The sequence below is a fragment of the Sturnira hondurensis genome, unplaced genomic scaffold (genome assembly GCF_014824575.4).
Source record: "Sturnira hondurensis isolate 20B ecotype Veracruz unplaced genomic scaffold, ASM1482457v3 Scaffold0003681, whole genome shotgun sequence".
NCBI lineage: Eukaryota > Metazoa > Chordata > Mammalia > Chiroptera > Phyllostomidae > Sturnira > Sturnira hondurensis.
The window spans coordinates 3793520-3811945 of record NW_028076312.1 but is presented as its reverse complement, the minus strand read 5'-3'; the positions used below and the strand labels follow the sequence as shown (position 1 = coordinate 3811945).

The 18426-nt window shown below is 38.8% G+C and overlaps 1 protein-coding gene across 1 annotated transcript in view; it reads left to right on the top strand.

The window, feature by feature from the left end:
• UNC80 (unc-80 subunit of NALCN channel complex) overlaps positions 1–18426 on the top strand; it is a 157183-nt gene that overhangs the window by 90923 nt on the left and 47834 nt on the right. Inside the window, exons 24-32 of the mRNA XM_037042137.1 lie at positions 433–614; positions 1673–1804; positions 4373–4559; positions 5175–5306; positions 7054–7197; positions 10907–11007; positions 12192–12278; positions 15306–15489; positions 17915–18009. Of these exons, the coding sequence (XP_036898032.1) occupies positions 433–614; positions 1673–1804; positions 4373–4559; positions 5175–5306; positions 7054–7197; positions 10907–11007; positions 12192–12278; positions 15306–15489; positions 17915–18009 (1244 nt within the window). The remainder of the gene's footprint in view (positions 1–432; positions 615–1672; positions 1805–4372; positions 4560–5174; positions 5307–7053; positions 7198–10906; positions 11008–12191; positions 12279–15305; positions 15490–17914; positions 18010–18426) is intronic.

Below are 18426 nucleotides of genomic sequence, written 5' to 3'. Positions count from 1 at the left end.
AATTGGATTTTATTTTTAACACAACTGGTGTAACTGAGACAGTTTTTAACTCACATTTTTATGTATTGTCCCAGGGTTATGATGAGATGACTCTAGCCATTTCCTGAGAAGGATATTTCAAAATGCAATTTCCTTTGTTTGTTTGCTTTCTCTGGCATTCGCTTTTCACAGTGAGCCAAAGGAAACATTGCATAGAATGAGTTATTCTATTGAAGTGTCATGCTGTCGCTGCCCTTGCCCCTGAGATTGGAAGACTGTGGGTGGCACAGAGGATGGGGATGTTTGGTTTCCAGTGGCCGAAACAATGCTGGTGGCCTGGTTTGATGAGCTCAGGAGTCAGTTGAAGGAAATAGCGATTCCTCCTTCTCTCCATGCCCAGGAACTGGGCAAAATGAAAAGATGTGTAGCTGATGAATTGTTGACTGTCTCTAGCTGCCATGTTCCTGCTGTGTGCCGTGAAAGTCCCCGAGGCTGTGTCTGACATGCTCATGTCTGAGTTCCACCACCCCGAGACGGTGCAGAGGCTGAACGCCGTCCTCAAGTTTCACACACTCTGGAGGTTTCGCTATCAGGTCTGGCCCCGGATGGAGGAGGGAGCACAGCAGATTTTTAAGGTGAGGGATCCTTCCCACATGGGAGTGAGATTAGCAAAACCAACCCAAGGCTTGTTGAAACTTATTGAACCTCAAGTCCGCAGTATATGGCCCAAGAGAGGCTTCTTTAGTTTGTTTGTTTCTCTGATAATATACACGGGGGGACCCGCCAAAATGGAATTAGCTTCTGGAGGGTGGTAGTACACGCTTCCTCCACTATGTGGGTGTTCTAGGAACCCATCTGTAGTCTGGTGGCGGCGTGAGAAGCTGCGTTCAGCTTCAGTGAAATTTTTTTTGAAGACTCTTTTAAGGCAATTGCCCAATTCCTGATGGGTGATTAGCAAGCACACCTGCCCAGACTGCGCTGAGTGTTCAGTGGTTTTTGACCAAAATTGGCGTAACCCCCATGCCCCACCCTCCCTATTCACCTGATCTCACTCCATGTGACCATTTTTTGTTGTTTCTCCGAATGAAAAAAGTCCTCAAAGGGAAACATTTTGCCAATGTAGAAGACATGAAACTAAAAATGGCAAATGAGCTAAAAGGCATCAGAATCAACAAGTTCACAAACTGTTTTGAGCAGTGGAAAAAAATCTTGATAGGTAGATTGCATCAAATAGAGGGTACTTTGAAGGTGACTGAAGTTTAAACATGTAAGAATAAATATACAATTTTGTATAAACAAATTTTGGTTTTTGAGTCCTCCCCTTATAAGGAACTTAACTCATACACGAATGACCTTATTGTTACAAAAATTGAACTATGGAAGAACATAGAGTAAGAAAGTCAAGTCTCTATAAACCTCTAGGTCCACTACTGTGCCCAGAGGCAAGCACTTAAAAATTTGGTATGTAATCATCCAGACACTTTGCTCTATATACACAAAGAGATGTTTTCTGGATGGGATGATTAACAAAAATTGGGATCATTTAGTTCAAACCCTTCATTTTGTTAACGAGTCAACTGAGGCCCAGAGAGGTCCATCCTCTGATCTATAACATCCTGTGTTCTATAAGATTGTCAAAATTATACTTCAGACTCCATCTTACTCACATCATTCTTCTGATATCAACTAACAGATCCCGCCTCCCAGTATAAACTTCACCTTGCCCTCGCCAGTGCTTGGAATGCCGTCTGTCCCAATGTTCGACCCGCCCTGGGTCCCTCAGTGCAGCGGGAGTGTCCAAGACCCCATCAACGAAGACCAGTCTGTGAGTAACAGGCACTTTCTCTCCTCCAGGCTTCATGGTCTGCCTGTAAGAGAGGAGAACAATGAATGTGTTAGATCATTGATTCATTTTTTGTCATAAGAATATAATAATGACACAAAAATACAGCCCCAGAAGGTCTTTTGTTCTTATGACTAGAGGAGAAGGAAGCAACATCTGGACGAGCATTCTCAGGTCTCCAAGCCAACATGGTACTGTTTTATAATCAAAGCAGCAGTCACCTTATAAAACTATTAGGCATTGATTTCTTGGCCATAGGTAATACTTTTGCCTCTTTTATTATTAAACAAACATTTTCGACCTATAATGCATAAGCTACCCCAAATTTAATGATACTGATCCTAGGTGAATAAGAAAAAAAAAAGTTGGCGTCTCTAGTTTTCTTATTTCAACCTAAGTCTGTTCCTTGTCTTGTCAATCACCTGTGTCATCCTCGTCAATAACACTAGTGAGACTTCAGACCTTAGAGTACTCTAATAGATCACTGCCCTATGTAATACAATTTATGAACAGTTAAGTTCAGAACATTGTCTATTTAAAAACAAGAACCAAGTGTCTGTGCCTTTTGAATCTTCAAAATCAGACTTTTTTACCTGTTGAGTAGCATTTTTCTGTATTAGTAATGTAGAAAAATTTCAAAATAAAGTAAAAATAGAAAAAATCTCTTTGCACAAGCTCATAATTAGAAAATCATAGGATTTAGGGCAATTGGTATATAAATATTAAAGATATTTGGTACATCTCATAAAATATCCCCAGGAAGGTTACCATTGTACCCTTATTCTATAGAACAGAAAAGTGCCCTCTTTATTCTAATTAGTGTTATGTTTTAAATGCCATTTTAAATGGCAGAAGGAAAAAAACAACACATCATTTTGCTGTTTCTATTCTCACTTCTTTAAAAAGTTAGTTAAGCCTTGGCCCGTGTGGCTTGGTTCATTGGAGCCTCATCCTGTTCATGAGGTTTGATCCTCCATCAGGGCACATACTGATGTTGTGGGTTTGGTTTCTGGTCAGAGCGAGTACAGGAGGCAACCAGTCAATGTTTCTTTCTCATATTGATCTCTCTCTCTCCCCCTGTTCTCTCTTTCAAATTCATAAATGTATCCTCAGGGGAGGATATTTTAAAAAGTTAGTTGAATACGTGGAGTCAGGTTAAACATTTTGTATGTCACACATATATTTTCTAGGCCTTGTAGTTTCCTTGGCAACTGTTATTTTGAACTCTACCCATAAAAATATTTTATTTTAACTCTTCTGCATACAGTACTTTTACATCGGATGGTTTCATGCCAAACAGAAAGGCACCCCTTTTCTCACCCCGATATGTGTCATCATCTCATCATCCTAACCACTGTCAGAAGGATCTTTGAGTTTTCCCCTAGACCAGTGGCTGACTCATGAGCCAAGCACATTCTTTATTCCAAGTTCACAGTGAATTTGATACCAAATCCCCTGGTTCTATATTCAGTTCTTTGTCCTTCATGCCACAGCTCTTTGCTTACCTTATCATAATAAAGTATCTTAACCTCTGACTGAAAATACTTTGCCATTTGGCCCATCAAATGCCCTAAATTGCTGTTATGCTATTCATTGTGGGAAACCATTGATCTTAGGTTAAGATCATGCTTAAAGGGGACTTCTATGACTGCAGCCCTTTAGGACAGTGGCCAATACCTCTTATCTGTCTCTGACACCCTGTATGAGCACTGGCAACAACAAAGTGTGGAGTAACTGTTATACCTGGACATTCACTCTTATTGGTAACCAAGAACTCCAGTGGTCACGTCCCTGCTGCCCACAGCTCTGGGACCTGGTCTCAGCGTAAGTGTCATGAGGCAGACACAAACAGAATGGCCATTATGCAGAGTGAAGTTTTCTCCTTTATTCTGTTCTTGTCTGTTATGCCTTTCCTGCTGGTAAACAGAGTCAAATTTTACATTCAACCTATGACAACAAAACGCTTCATAATTTCCATCAGTAACTTTGTGTCTACAAATATTGTTAAGTGTTTACCATGTGTCACTGTATTTATCTACAAATATTATGTATTTACACTGTGGCACATCCTTAAGATTTAAAAAAATGAAATAAATCACTTAAGTAATTGGTTTATATGAAAGGTAGATCTCATCCCTCCTCCTTTCCTTAGTTCTGCCTTGCTCTTTTATTAACCTTATGAAATGAATGGCCTTCATTTAAAACCCATTCAAAAATACTGGAAAGAGAGCATTAAAACTATTTAATTGTAATGTTTAAAGAGTGAATCATTGATATCACCCCAAGTCCTAAGAGTAAAAGAGGATTTTTTTTCAGAAATTGCCAACACTCTCAAAGAATTATTCTGATTGGGTAGAAAGGAGTAGTTTAGTTGTATCAACCTGGGACCTTGGTGGAAAAACAAGTCAATTCCCAGGAAAGCAGATGATGGTGCATGAACATTCCCTGAGCTCAGAGTAGCACATCTGTGGAATTCAATGGAGCACTCTTTCTGCTTGTGAGCTTATAAGAGAATTGCTATTAAATAACCTTGCCTTCATGTCTCCACAGAAATCCTTTTCAGCCCGGGCTGTGTCTCGCTCCCATCAAAGGGCAGAGCACATCTTAAAGAACCTGCAACAGGAGGAAGAGAAGAAACGTCTTGGTCGAGAAGCCAGCCTCATCACCGCCATCCCCATCACCCAGGAGGCTTGCTACGAGCCCACCTGCACACCCAGCTCAGAGCCAGAAGAAGAAGGTGCCCTCTACACAGGGGATTCTCGGGGGCTGAGTCACAGGAAAGGGACAGGACTTGCTTTGAGATACACATTGATAATTTTTTGTGAGATGAGGTGACACGCTTTCTCTGTCTCTCTCTCACCATCTGACACTATCCAAAGAAAGAGAGTTTTCATTTTCTAAATGATTACAGTTGGCCTGTTTAAAGAGGAGGATGTTAGCCACACAGAATGAACCAAAATGAGAAAGGACCAAGCAGTGATTGTGATTCAGGGAACAGCTGAATCCAAAGTGTTTATTAAAGTAGAAGCAAGTGATTTTTTTAATCATTAAAAATGGGGCTAGCCTGTTAACTCCCTTCAACCTTCAGAAGTGCATACACTTATTGGCTGGTATCAGAAAATGACTTAGGGAGCATTCTAAAATTAGTGATTCTCCGCCCTGCTTTTGTGGAATCTTTGGGAGGGATTTTGTCTTTCTGTAATTTTTTTTCTTTTCTAAACACATTCTAAATCACTTAAGCTCTAGGCTGGCCAAGAGCAGAATACACTTGTGATGTACATACAATTATAGTTGTGATGATAACCCATTTTGCTGTAAAACCAAAGTTCATGTTCCCCATTTTCTTTGCCAGTAGAAGAAGTCACGAACCTGGCATCCCGACGATTGTCCGTCAGTCCCTCCTGCACCTCCAGCACCTCCCACAGGAATTATTCCTTCCGCCGAGGGTCAGTCTGGTCGGTGCGTTCAGCTGTGAGTGCCGAAGGTGTGTCCTCTTGCAAATGTGATGTTTATTCCTCGCGACTGTGAGTTCTGAAACACTTGTCCTTTAACATTATCTTGCTTCACTACACTACACTGCCTTCATTAAACAACTTGTTTTATGACTTTAAGTTCTAAAAAATTATTGAATTATGTGGTACCCTAAAAAAATTATTGTTGATTTTACCCAGCAATTGTCTTTTATAAAATTGACTCTATTTTAATTACATTTCAAATAATTATATTGCTGAGGGTAAGTAGACACTGTTCTAGCCAGTTACCAGTTTTAAACCCTTGCTACACATTACAATCAACTGGGGAGCTTTTAAAAATGCCTAATCCACACCCAGGACCAAATCAGAATCTCTAAAGGTGGGACCTATCCATCAGTATTTTTACAGTGCACTCAGAGTATCCCAGTGTGTGGCTAAAATCCAGTGGGGTGCTTTAAGGTGCTATTCTGGAATAATTAAACAACCATAGGAAGACCAAAGCTCATGCTACTGCTGTAATGAAATCTGATTCCAGCAGGGGGCGAAGGGGGTGTGGAACATGATGCCCTGGGGTCCTAAGAATTTTAAAAATATGCTTCTCTAATGATGAGCAGCTATCTGGGACTCACTGCTTCATGATTATACAATTTCTTCACTGATCTATAAAGTTATAAAAAAACTGTTCAGAAATTATGTCTCATCATTATACAAATTTTATCATATTAAAAAATTGTACGGGAACCAATGGCTCTCAGCTTTTGGCTATACAACCCGGGGGAACTTAAAAACTGACCAATGCTAATTAATCACAACTTACCGAGATGAAATCCAAGGCACGTGTATATGTTTATAACATTGTATTGAGATGTAATTCACATGCCACACAATTCACCCTTTTAGAGAATATAATGCAGTGTTTGTTAGTACTCATAGAGTGTGCAAACATCACCACTATCTAGTTTTAGAATATTTTCATCATTCTAGAAAGAGACCCTATACTCATTAACAGTCATTTCTCATTCATCACTTCCCCAAGCTCCTGGCAAGAAATATTTTTTCTATTTCTATGGATTTTCCAACTCTCTATATTTCATATATAGGAATCATACATTATGTAGCATTTTGTGACTTGATTTGACTGAACATAATATTTTCAAGGTTGTCACATGTATAAATTCTTCATCCCTTTTCATTACCAGTTGATGTTTCATTATATGGATATTCTACATTGTATCAGTGTACCAGTTAGTCGACATTTGGGTCATTTACACTTTTTTTTTGGCTATTATGGTGACACCATTGCTGCAATGAATAGCTCTGTGCAAGTTTTATGAGAAAAAAACTACCAAACTATTTCCAAAGTGGCCATGTAGTTTTTACCTTCCTACCAAAAAGCATGAGAGTTCTAGTTGTTCCATATCCTTAAACAGCCAAAATAACCTTGGAAATGAAGAACAATGTTGGAAGACTCATATTTTCCAATTTCAAAACTTAACTACAAACCTGCAATGAACAAGGATTGACATGTGCAGATCAATTGAATAGATTTGAACAACCAGAAGTAAACCATTACATTTCCATTGATTTCATGTTTGAAAAGGGGTATCAAGAAAATTCAACAGGTAAAGAATAGTCTTTTTAACAAATGGGTATTTATATACCCAAAACCGTTAAATAAGTAGTCCTTGAACTGAGAAGAGTTCTTGCACTAGAATTTCAGTACTGAAAAAAGCACCCGAATTGTGTCTCTTGCTTCAGATGAGGAGCATACCACTGAACACACACCGAACCACCATGTGCCCCAGCCCCCCCAGGCAGTGTTCCCAGCATGCATCTGTGCAGCAGTGCTCCCCATCGTTCATCTCATGGAGGATGGTGAGGTGCGGGAAGATGGAGTAGCAGGTATGGTTTTACTAGTAAAACTAAAATACGTAAGTGGTTTCTGTGGTATAGGACAGTAGGGTATCTTTGAAGATGTTAACTACTGGCCACATGTTGATTTGTTTTATGCACATATTATGTTATAGATTTGTGGTACACTGAACTAACACTATCGGTTTCCTCACCTCTTCCTCCCTACCTTTATGACCAAAAATCCTGCATCTCAGATAACTGGTTGGGTCCAGGAGCATTGTTCATGCCTGAAGAACAGTGTGACACTTACTGGCCACATGGAAATCAAGTAGCGGCTATGGCCAAATTACAAATCTTCAGTTATTAGCTTGGCACCACTAATGCCATCTTACCCACTTGATTACCTCTCCAGAAGTAGTACCTAAAGAAAATAACTGCAATGTGAAATGATAAACTAGAGGCAGAGATGATTTACATTTGTAACAGTTTACTGTTCTTTTAATGTTAATTTAAAAAGCCCTTCTCAATAATGATTTTTTAAACCCCAAAAGAAAACTGGGCAAAGGATAGAGATACAATCTAATGGCCAATGACATTTGTAAACAACTTTGTTGTTTAAAACAATGAGCTCTTACATTTCATCTCAGAAGAACTACAAAGATTATTTTAAATGAAAATACCCATGGTTGGTAAGATACAGTCAGAAAGGAAGGATACACTAATTAAAACAAAGGACAATTTACAGGGAAACAGCAGTAGAGTCGTTGAAGCTGAGAATCAAATTAGTGACTTGGAACTTAAGGAAACAAAAAATAACCAATCATAACAACAAGAAGAAAAAAGAATCTAAAAAATTCAAAGATAGTATAATCAGCCTCTGGGACAGCATCAAGTGACCCAACATTCACATCATAGGGGTGTCAGAAGGAGAAGAAAAGAGCAAGAAATTGGAAATCTATTTGATTTGAAAAAGAAATGAAAGAAAACTTCCCTAATTTGGTGAAGGAAATAGACATGCAAGTCCAGGAGGCACAAAGTCCCAAACAAGATGGATGCAAAGAGGTCTACTTCAAGACACATCATAATTAAAATCCCAAAGGTTAAAGATAAAGAGAGAATCTTAAAAGCAGCAATAAAAAAGCAGTTAGTTACCTACATGGAAATTTCCATAAGACTATCAGCTGATTTCTTGAAAGAAACTTCTCAGACTAGAATATTCAAAGTCATGAAAAGCAGGGACCTACAGCCAAGATTGCTCTACCCAGCAAAGATACCATACCATTTAGAATCAAAAAGCAGATGAAGAGCTTCCTGTCCCTGGCTGGTATAACTCAGTGGATTGAGCACAGGCTACAAACCAAAGGGTCACTAGTTCAATTGCCAGCCAGGGCATATGCCTGGTCTTCAGGTCAGGTCCTCAGTGAGGGCCACGTGAGAGGCAACCACACATTGATGTTTTTCTCCCTCTTGTTCTCCCTCCCTCCCCTTCTCTCTAAAAATAAATAATTATAATCTTACAAAAAGAGCTTCCGAGACAAAAAACTAAAGGAGTTCATCATCAGCAAACCAGTGTTTTATGAAATGTTAAAGGCACTTATTTAATAAAAAGAAGATCAAAACAACTATGAACTATAAAATGGCAATAAGTACATGTCTATCAACAATTGAATCTAAAAACAAACTAAGCAAACAAGAACGGAGACTGGATCATGGATACAGAGAGCATTTTGATGGTTGCCTGGTGTGAGGGATGTGGAGGAATGAGTGAAGAGGGGAGGGGATTCAGAAGTACAAATAGGTAGTTATCAGATAGCCATGGTGATGCAAAGTACAGGATAGGAGATGGAGTAGCCAAAAGAACCTAGGCATGACCCATGGACATGAACAATTGTATGGGGATTGCCTGAGGGAGGTGGAGGTGCTGGGTGGAGGAGGGTAGAGGGGGGAAATTGGGACAACTATAATAGTATAACCAATAAAATATAGTTTTTTAATAAAAGAGTTTGTTTAAATGTCTAGTTAATCATGATTAGTTCCATATGATAACATTCTGTGCACAGGTTAGAAATAACATTCTAGAAGAATACTGACATAAAAAGTATTCAGTATATTACTAAGTAAAAAAAAAACAACTAAGTACCAAAGAATATTTTAATATGATATTATTTAAAAACACATATAAATACATATTTTATATATGTGAAAGGACATCCTTCAAAATGTTTATAGTTTATATGCTTGGTAGATTTACTAGTCTTACTTTTCTCTTTTTTTCTGTATTTTATATTTTTAATCATTAAGGTGCCTTACTTCAGCAATTAGAATAAAAGCATCATAAAGATAGTTTTGCAACCAATTTCAACCTTTGAAAAACCTACACATATTCTAACTATGTGTAAAGACATGTGACATCTAAAGTTTATATTTACATATCTGTTCATATTACTTACAAAGTTCTTAATTTTAATTGGATGGTTAATTTCTGAAACAAAAAATGGTATCACTTATTTAAAATATAGGCTCTATTGAATAATAAGTATATACTAAATTATATTCTTAGTTTAGAAAACTAAACTAAATATACTAGACTGAGGGTCATGCAGTGCTTACCCACCAGTCACTTTGACCCACCTGTTTTCTCAGCCTGGGCACTTCCAAGCTGGCACAGCCTGACCACTATCCCCAAAGAAGTGGTGCTTCCTTTCACATTAGGGGTAATTATTTATTTCTAAGACAGCCATCGTTAGAAATGGGAGCTTAATTATTACTGGCTCAGCTACTTTATTTGACTAAAGAAGATGTTATTTATTTAAAGTATTCATGAGAACAGTGAAAGATTACCTCTAATCCTTCCGAATCCTAACACAATGTATTTTCTAAAAATCAAATAATTACTTTAGAAACTTTTTCATACTTCAAATAATTAAATGACTTTAATTAAATAAACACTCGCCACTGCTAATATCAAAGTGATTTTCAAAACAAAGATCCACAAATATATTCTTTAACACTATATTAGTTTTAGGTATAAAACACAAAGATTTGATATATGTATATAGTGCGAAATGATTACCACAATAAGTTTAGTTAAAATATATCACCACACAGTTATAATTTTTTTACTTATAAGAATAGTAAGGTCTACTCTTCTAGCCAGTTTCAAATATACAATGAAGTATTGTTAACTGTAGTCACCGTACCATACATTGCACCCCCAGGACTTAGCTTATAACTGGAAGTTTGTGACTTCTCACCACCCTCATTCATTTCCCACGTACCTACCATCCCCACCTCTGGAAATCACAAATCTATTCATTGAGTTCAGATTTTGTTTGTATTGTTGGGTTTTGTTTGTTGTTGTTTTAGATTTCACATATAAGTGAGATAATACAGCCTTTTTCTTTCTCTGGTTTATTTCACTTAACATAATGCCCTCAAAGTCCATCCATGTGTTGCAAATGGCAGGATTTCTTTCTTTTTAAGACTGAATGATACTCCATTATATATCACAATTGTATTTTTATGCAAGCAATGCTAAAACCTAAAGACCGTCCTATACTTGTTTGTTAGGTTTTCTTTACAAGCTAACATGTTCAAAACAACAACAATGAGAATACTCACCTTTCAATAGAAAAACAGTTCACAGAATTTTAAGGCAAAAAAGAGAGAGACTAATTAAAGCATAATAAATTGTTTGAATACTTTATCTAATAGATTTATTTTCATTTAAGACAGACCATTTTTTTCTCTTCTAAAGTGAGCGCTGTGGCCCAACAAGTCCTATGGAATTGTCTGATTGAAGATCCATCAACCGTTCTTCGACACTTTCTGGAAAAATTGACCATCAGCAATAGACAAGTAAATTCCTCTTTCTCTCCCTCTCTTTTTTTTAATAGTGTAGCTATGTGTTTGAACAATGTTAAAAGCAAGCAATGGACTTTGTAGTGCTGTGCACGAAACATCAATGTCTTCTGATGACAATGATAAGCAATATTAAACTTTACTGTTTTCTTTCTCATTTCTCCACTAGCTAATGTCTCCATAGTGTGTGGTACATTGCTAGCGATGACCCTAAAATACTTACAGATTCTCAGTTTTTTAAACAAAGATTAAACTCAGTGTAATGTTCTTAGCAGTGGTACACTTATTGAATTCTGATTGCTTGGTAGTCTGTGATGAATGCAAGTAGGGTTATGAGCATGTGTTGAATTGCTTCATTAATCAAAAATTCTAATTCAACCAACCACCCTGTAAGAAAACTGTGCCAGATAAAAGTAGCCTTCTGAGCAATGGTAAACTTCACTGATGATTAAATATCATTTGTTCATTTCTGTGTTACGGTCCTGTTTGCTAGAAGATTAAGTTTCGTTCCTGAAAGGTAAGGTTAGCTGCGCTTTCGCTTATTTTCTCACTTTGTTTATCTGTCCCACTTGAAACCTAGGAAGCAGAACTATGAAGTTCAATAAACCTGGTTGGTTGCAGGGGTGTCCAACCTGCGGCTCAGGACGGCTATGAATGTGGCCCAACACAAAATTGTAAATTTACCTAAAACCTCTTTGTGCTCATCAGTTTTCGTTAGTATTTGTGTATTTAACGTGTGGCCCAAGACAACTCTTCTTCTTCCAGTGTGGCCCAGAGACGCCAAAAGTTCGAGCACCCCTGGCGATGGCCTCTCAACATAGGTTCTCCTCACATGCTTGTCACACCTATGGCAGCCATAACAAACAGAGTTGACCCAATGTACAGCTTTTCCATGATTTGCCTGTGACCTGTAGACACAGACTACATTTTGAATTGTTTTAAAAAAGTTGGCTGACCACTGCTCAGTGATTTCACGTGTTTGCTCTGAGGAGAAGGTGTCGAAGTTGGTTTAAATAGTCCATAACAAGTGTCACATAGACAATGTAAAATGTTGAACATGGACATCAAAATGTGGTGAAAAGTAAGGGGTGTGGGTAATGTCCACACCCCTACTTTTCAAGAAGTTACTTTGATTTCCTACGGCGCAGCAGCTGAATGAGACTAGAATTCTGCCCTTCCAGGATGAGTTAATGTACATGCTGCGCAAACTTCTCCTGAACATTGGAGACTTTCCTGCTCAGACATCTCACATCCTGTTCAACTACTTGGTAAGTCTCAGCCCCCAGTAGGTTGTAACTGCTCCTGTCCAGGTAGGATAAAGCAACATGAGAAAAAGTCTTAAGAGATTTTTGTTTGCAATTCATTCTCACTCGTATGTGACTAAAGGTGAATGGTAGTGAGCTAAATGTTGTAATTAGCTAAATTCACTATTGTGTGTATGGGGACACGTCTTCTGTACAATCCTGGATATGTTATAGGTACACCATAAATGTCAGTTTCCTCTCTATCTTCCTTTGGCATTTTACAACTTTCTTATGTTCCTGTTTTTGGTTTGAGAAAATATGTGTTTTAGTCATTTTTTCCCTTTTCTTATTTCACTGTTAAACACACACACACACACATACTCAACACACACAAAAATGTTGCTCTGGGTGGAAAGTAGTTGTGAGTGTACTTTTGTACGGTAGCTCTCTATGTTTTAAGACCTCCTGACAACTCCTTCCTGAACCTTCCAGAATTTACTAGTTTCTTTGCATTCTCCTTGCACCCTGAGTGAATACCCAGTTTGGGGACTGTTGACATGATGTATATTCTTTGAAATTGCACCTTAATCCAGGCAGACAGGTGGGCAAGTAAATTTCCGTGCTGAGAGAAATTCTTCCTGATCCCTTGCTATTGTCGGTCTCCCAGCAGATTGGAGAATACAAGACTTATGTCTGTGCATCTGTAGCAGAGTGATAAATTTACACTACAACTTTGACGTGCAGAAAAACCTCTTGTAGTTCCTTTCTCTTCTCTACGACTGATTTGATTTTCCTCCTGAGTACCCACCTGCTGGTTGACAAAGGAAATAATGTAAATCTTGTCCGATCCAGTTTTAAGTTCAGAATAATAAAAATACATAAATAGTGCCTTTGGACAGTGTTCAGTTTCTGTTGGCTAAAATTATAGTTTCTAGGAATTTCCTTCCTTCCCTATTGCTTTCATCTTTAAACACCATGTGAAATCGGGAAGAGACAAGACCTTTGTTCGCCATTCTATCCTTTATTCAGCATTTGACCTGGCTCCTCTCTTCGTGAGACAGTGCTCTTTATCTGACTGGTTGCCGGGTGCCCGGCTGGTTGCTGTGTCATGGGGTCCCTCCACTCCCAGTGGTGACTGTTGGGAGACTGAACCTCACCTCAGGCCCTGCTGGTGCTGCAGAGGCCTGAGTTCTGGTAGTGAGTCCCATAGGACTCTCACTAGAGCGTCCTATACAGTGACACCAACCTATGCCAATTCTAGCTAGAAAGCTCCCCAGCTGAGCCTTCTGCTACTTCTTGGTCCTGTCTTCATCACATCAAAGCCAAAGGAAGATTATCAGAGCCAAATATGAGGGCCTTCCCTCAGAAGTATGTACCTGCCAAGCTTATGTTGCATCCAGGTTGGCTTGGAAAGTCTCTGAGGTGAACTCCTGTCAGGGACCAGAGGCAAGAGCCCCCTCAGTGACCTGCCCTTTCCCCAAGTCACTGCAGAGGGGAAATGCTTCCTTGAACCAAGGCTCTCCTTAATCTTTTAGCCTCAGGGCTTTTCCTGTCCCTCTGCCGTACTCTCCAGTAGGGGTAAGTCCTCCCTGCTGGGTAATTCATAAGCAAATAGAGAAAAGGGCTGACAACACTTTAGCCTTGCTGTATATCTTGCTGCATACAGCCTTGCTGCATAGCCTTTGCATGAATATCAAATCTTCTTTTTCCATTTCTGCCTAAACCCTGATCTTCCCCTGATTCCCAAACACGTGCGTGTTCTGGGTGGACTTAGGAAATGGTCTTATACTCACAATGGCCAGACTGGGAAGGGCAGAGCCATTGTTAAGCCATTACCCTACTGTGCCTCTTTTCCAACAGCTGTTTTAGATGTGGGTGGTGGGGGTGCCAGGGCCACTAACCCACCTCTTCCAGACTTTGTTAGTGACATTTCCATCCACCACCTCGCTTCACTGAGAGATCTTCAACTTGGGGTGTGAGCATATCTGCGGGTATGGGAAGACTTTTAAAGTCTCCAAATCCTCAACTTACACATATGTACTAGCACTTTTTGAGCAGGCCCAGTCATCCCAATGGTTGTTCTCCTGCTGTGCACAGAAGGGCCCACACTGACCATGACAGATGTCACCGGGCTGCACTGACAGACATGTGAGACAGAAATAATCTGGTGTACTGTGTGAGTTCTCAGGAAGCCTCCTTTATGATTGACCAAGGCCCTTGGTGACTATCACGTCACCTGTCATTGATAGATTTTGATTGGGGTTGAGCTTCGACCCTCCTTAGGGTATTCAGCCTTCAGGTTAGATTAGCGACACTGATTCTTTCAATTGTAACTGGCACGTGTTAGAGGATTAACAAGTGTTTCAAGAAACAATGGCTAAAGACCACTGCGAAAGGGGATGACTTTTATTTTTATACTGATTTTTGTTGTGCATCGTTAAATAAGGTTGTTAAAGCGCATTTCATCGAATTTAATGAAACACACATTCCAGCTGCAGTCAGTTCTCTTCTTATTTCCATGTATAAAATGTTGATTTTATTCCTATTAACAAAAAATGAACTAGTAATGAAATATTTTAAGTGTCAGTTTGAAAATGCACAAACACCACATGGTTTTTCAAAGTTACCGAGAGGGCACCAAGACTTTTAAGTGCATTGACTTAGCCGAGCAGAGTGTTCCCAGGCTCAGACCCTTGGACACGGTCCATGCTGCCTCGAGTGTTTGGGCAAACGTCATATAGAGATTATTTTGGGGTCACCTCAGTACCTGGGCCACCAAGTGGGTTGAAGCCTGGGCGAATGATCTTCTGTTTTCCTCTTGAGAAGTAGCCGTTTTTTAGTGACACATAAAAGTGTCCAGCAATCAATTCTGGCCAGTTTTCCTGTTATACCCTCTGTTGCTCAGGGCCACTGAAAGTGCTGGAGAAGCATTTGAACTGAGAATATGAAGGTGCCAAAGAATATTTAGTCAAGAAATGAAAAGCCAAGGCAAAGAGAACGTGCGCTGAAGATCACTGTGGCTGTGTGAACCCTCCCTGTTCTGCCTTGCAGGTGGGATTAATCATGTACTTTGTGCGGACCCCCTGCGAGTGGGGCATGGATGCCATTTCAGCCACGCTGACTTTCCTGTGGGAGGTGGTGGGTTACGTAGAGGGCCTCTTCTTCAAGGATCTGAAGCAGACCATGAAGAAGGAGCAGTGCGAGGTGAAGCTCCTGGTGACCGCTTCGATGCCAGGTAATGTGTTACCGCTTTGGGAAGATACAACTTTTATTTCAGACTATAAGCAACTCTTTCATTTTTTAATTTCCCTTTTCAATTATAGTTTGCATTTAATATTATTTTGTATTAGTTTTGGTTGTACAGAGTAGTGGTTAGACAATCATACACTTTACAAAGTGACTCCCCCCAATATTCCCAGTATTCACTTGGCACCATGCATAGTTATTATAATATGGTTGACTCTATCCCCTGTGCTGTACTTTATATCCCTGTGACTGTTCTGTAGCCACCAATTTGTACTTCTGAATCCCTTTGCTTTTCGCGCCCCGTCCTCCAACCTCTGTCTTCCCTGGCAACCATCCGTCTGTTCTCTGTATCTGAGTCTGTTTCTATCATGTTTGTTCACTTATTTTGTTCTAAATAACCCTTTTAAAGACCGGGCATCTCTTTCATTCATGAGAAAATTTCAGAGTTCTGACCCTGGTGTTGAGTGCTTCAAAGAATTTTTGTTTAATACATTCCAAAGAAATACAATAGACCCTTTAAGAGAGTCAGCAATTGTCGGATGAAAAGAGAGACATCACAACTGAGATCCCCATGAATCAGTCCTTGACGGGCTGCCAAGGTTGCAGATTTATTTAAGTCTATCGCAGAGAGCCAGCTGAACGGAAAGGCTTTGTGAATGAACACTTGGCACTGCAAGGGGAATAATATTGTTTGCATGGCTTGGACCCCAGTCCTTTGTCAACTCAGTGAGAGATGGCTTTATGAAAAATTGGAAAAGGAAGAGCAGGAAGAAAGAGAACTACAAAAGAACATGAACTGCCATGTAAACTCTAGATACAGTTTCTTTACACTTTGAATAACTTGTCTTTGTTTAAGAAAAAAATTTGGCCAAGCCTTTATTCTTGTGCAGTGACTGGGAAAATCCGAGATGACACATGTAAAGAGAATGACAAAATCATATATAAGAACACAGTTTCTGGCAGCAAAGAGGCCTGTGTTACAGTCATAGAACTTCCATTTATTGTTTATATGATTAGCATTAGTTATGAAAAATTCATAGTTTTTCAAGCTTTCGTTCCTCCTGTGTAAAATAAGGATATAACCATGCTTTACAATCCTGAGAAGTAAATGAATTTAGGTATATAAATTACTCACTGTGGTACCTGACTCATGGAAACCATTCAGTGAATGGTAGTTGTGTATTTACGTATGTTCTGTAGATAATTCCACAAAGTGAATGGTTTTTATTAGCAAATAAACTCATTTTGCCCTTCATATTCTTAAAAACAATTCATTAAAAATTGAAGTATATTATAATGTTCACAAAGATTCGTAATTAGTGAATGAAGTAGCATAAGTATTGTCCCACTGGCTAAGTAGAATACAGAAAATGTACGTTTAAGCTGCATTTCAGGTCCTCATCTTGGTTTTGCTAATGTCTCTATTTATAGTTTCTCAACCATTATTGCCTGATCATCTCATTTAAAATACAGGATCTATTACTTGTTACCATGCTTAAGGTTTAAATTCCGACTCCTCCACTAAGTCACTGATTTTCAGCAGGTGTGCCATGGTGCACTGGTGTGCTGCAAGGGTTTTTGAAATGTACAACACCCAACTATTTAGTCAGGGTCACAGACCTCTTTCCCCTAGATTGTCAAATAAAAAAAGTGCAACAGACAACACAGCAATAGCCATCTGGTGTGAATGCCCTGTCTTGAACCATAAATATATAGGTCATATAATGGAGTTGCATCTTATCGGTCACATCACATAATCAGGTTGCATCTGATTGGCTAATTCTTGGTACCAGAAATTTTTATATACAAGTATAGGCACCTGATACTCTTTACTATTGTACAATAATGTCCTTGGACAACTTTCAAAATTATCATAACAATCAATCAAAACTATACCTATTTTTTGTCAGATTGGCAAAAAGTATAATACATTTTTTGGTGTGCCTCAGAGTTTTAAAAATTATGTGTGCAATGAGATGAAAAAGTTTGAAAATCACTGCACTAAAGAAATGTTTCTCGTTGAATAAGTTACTTATAAATTCTTATAAGAGTAAGTACTCTTTCCTCATTTGTAAGATGAAAATATTAATACCCATTTTATAAAGTTGCTGTGAGATTTAAGCATGATTATGCACATAAAACACATGCAAAAGTATTGAGAACTCTGTAAATGGTAGCTATCATTTAATAAGTGAATAGATTTAAAGTATATATTTAACTATAAATAAAGTAGTATAATTAGTAGAATGTACAAATCACATTAAGCTCTAATAGTACTAATAGTACTAATAGTACTAATAGTACTAATCATTACAATAACATATCAGGTTATCAATACTATTTTAAATTTTATGCTTTAAATACATATTTTTCTATAGTAGAAGTGAGTTTGCTATGATTTCTACCTTCTATAGGTACCAAAACCTTAGTAGTCCATGGACAGAATGAGTGTGATATCCCAACCCAGTTACCAGTCCATGAAGACACTCAATTTGAAGCCCTGTTAAAGGTAGGGATGACTTTGACAGAGTGATTTTAAAAAAATATATTTTATTTATTTACTTTTAGAGAGAGGGGATGGGAAGGAGAAAGAGTGGGAGAGAAACATCAATGTGCGGTTGCCTCTCATGTGTCCCCTACTGGGGACCTGGCCTGCAACCCAGGCATGTGCCCTGACTGGGAATCGAACCAGCAACCCTTTGCTTCACAGGCCCGTGCTCAATCCACTGAGCTACACCAGCCAGGGCCAGAAGTGATTTTTTAATGGCACATTAACTATAGATGCTTCACTGACCATGCAACTTGTAATTAAATGGCATTTTTCTATCTTCAAAAATATGTGTATTTGTTTACCTCTTCTAGAATCCATTCCACTATTCTGTACTTCCTCTCTTTCCTTGCATAATTTTTCCCACATTACTGACAT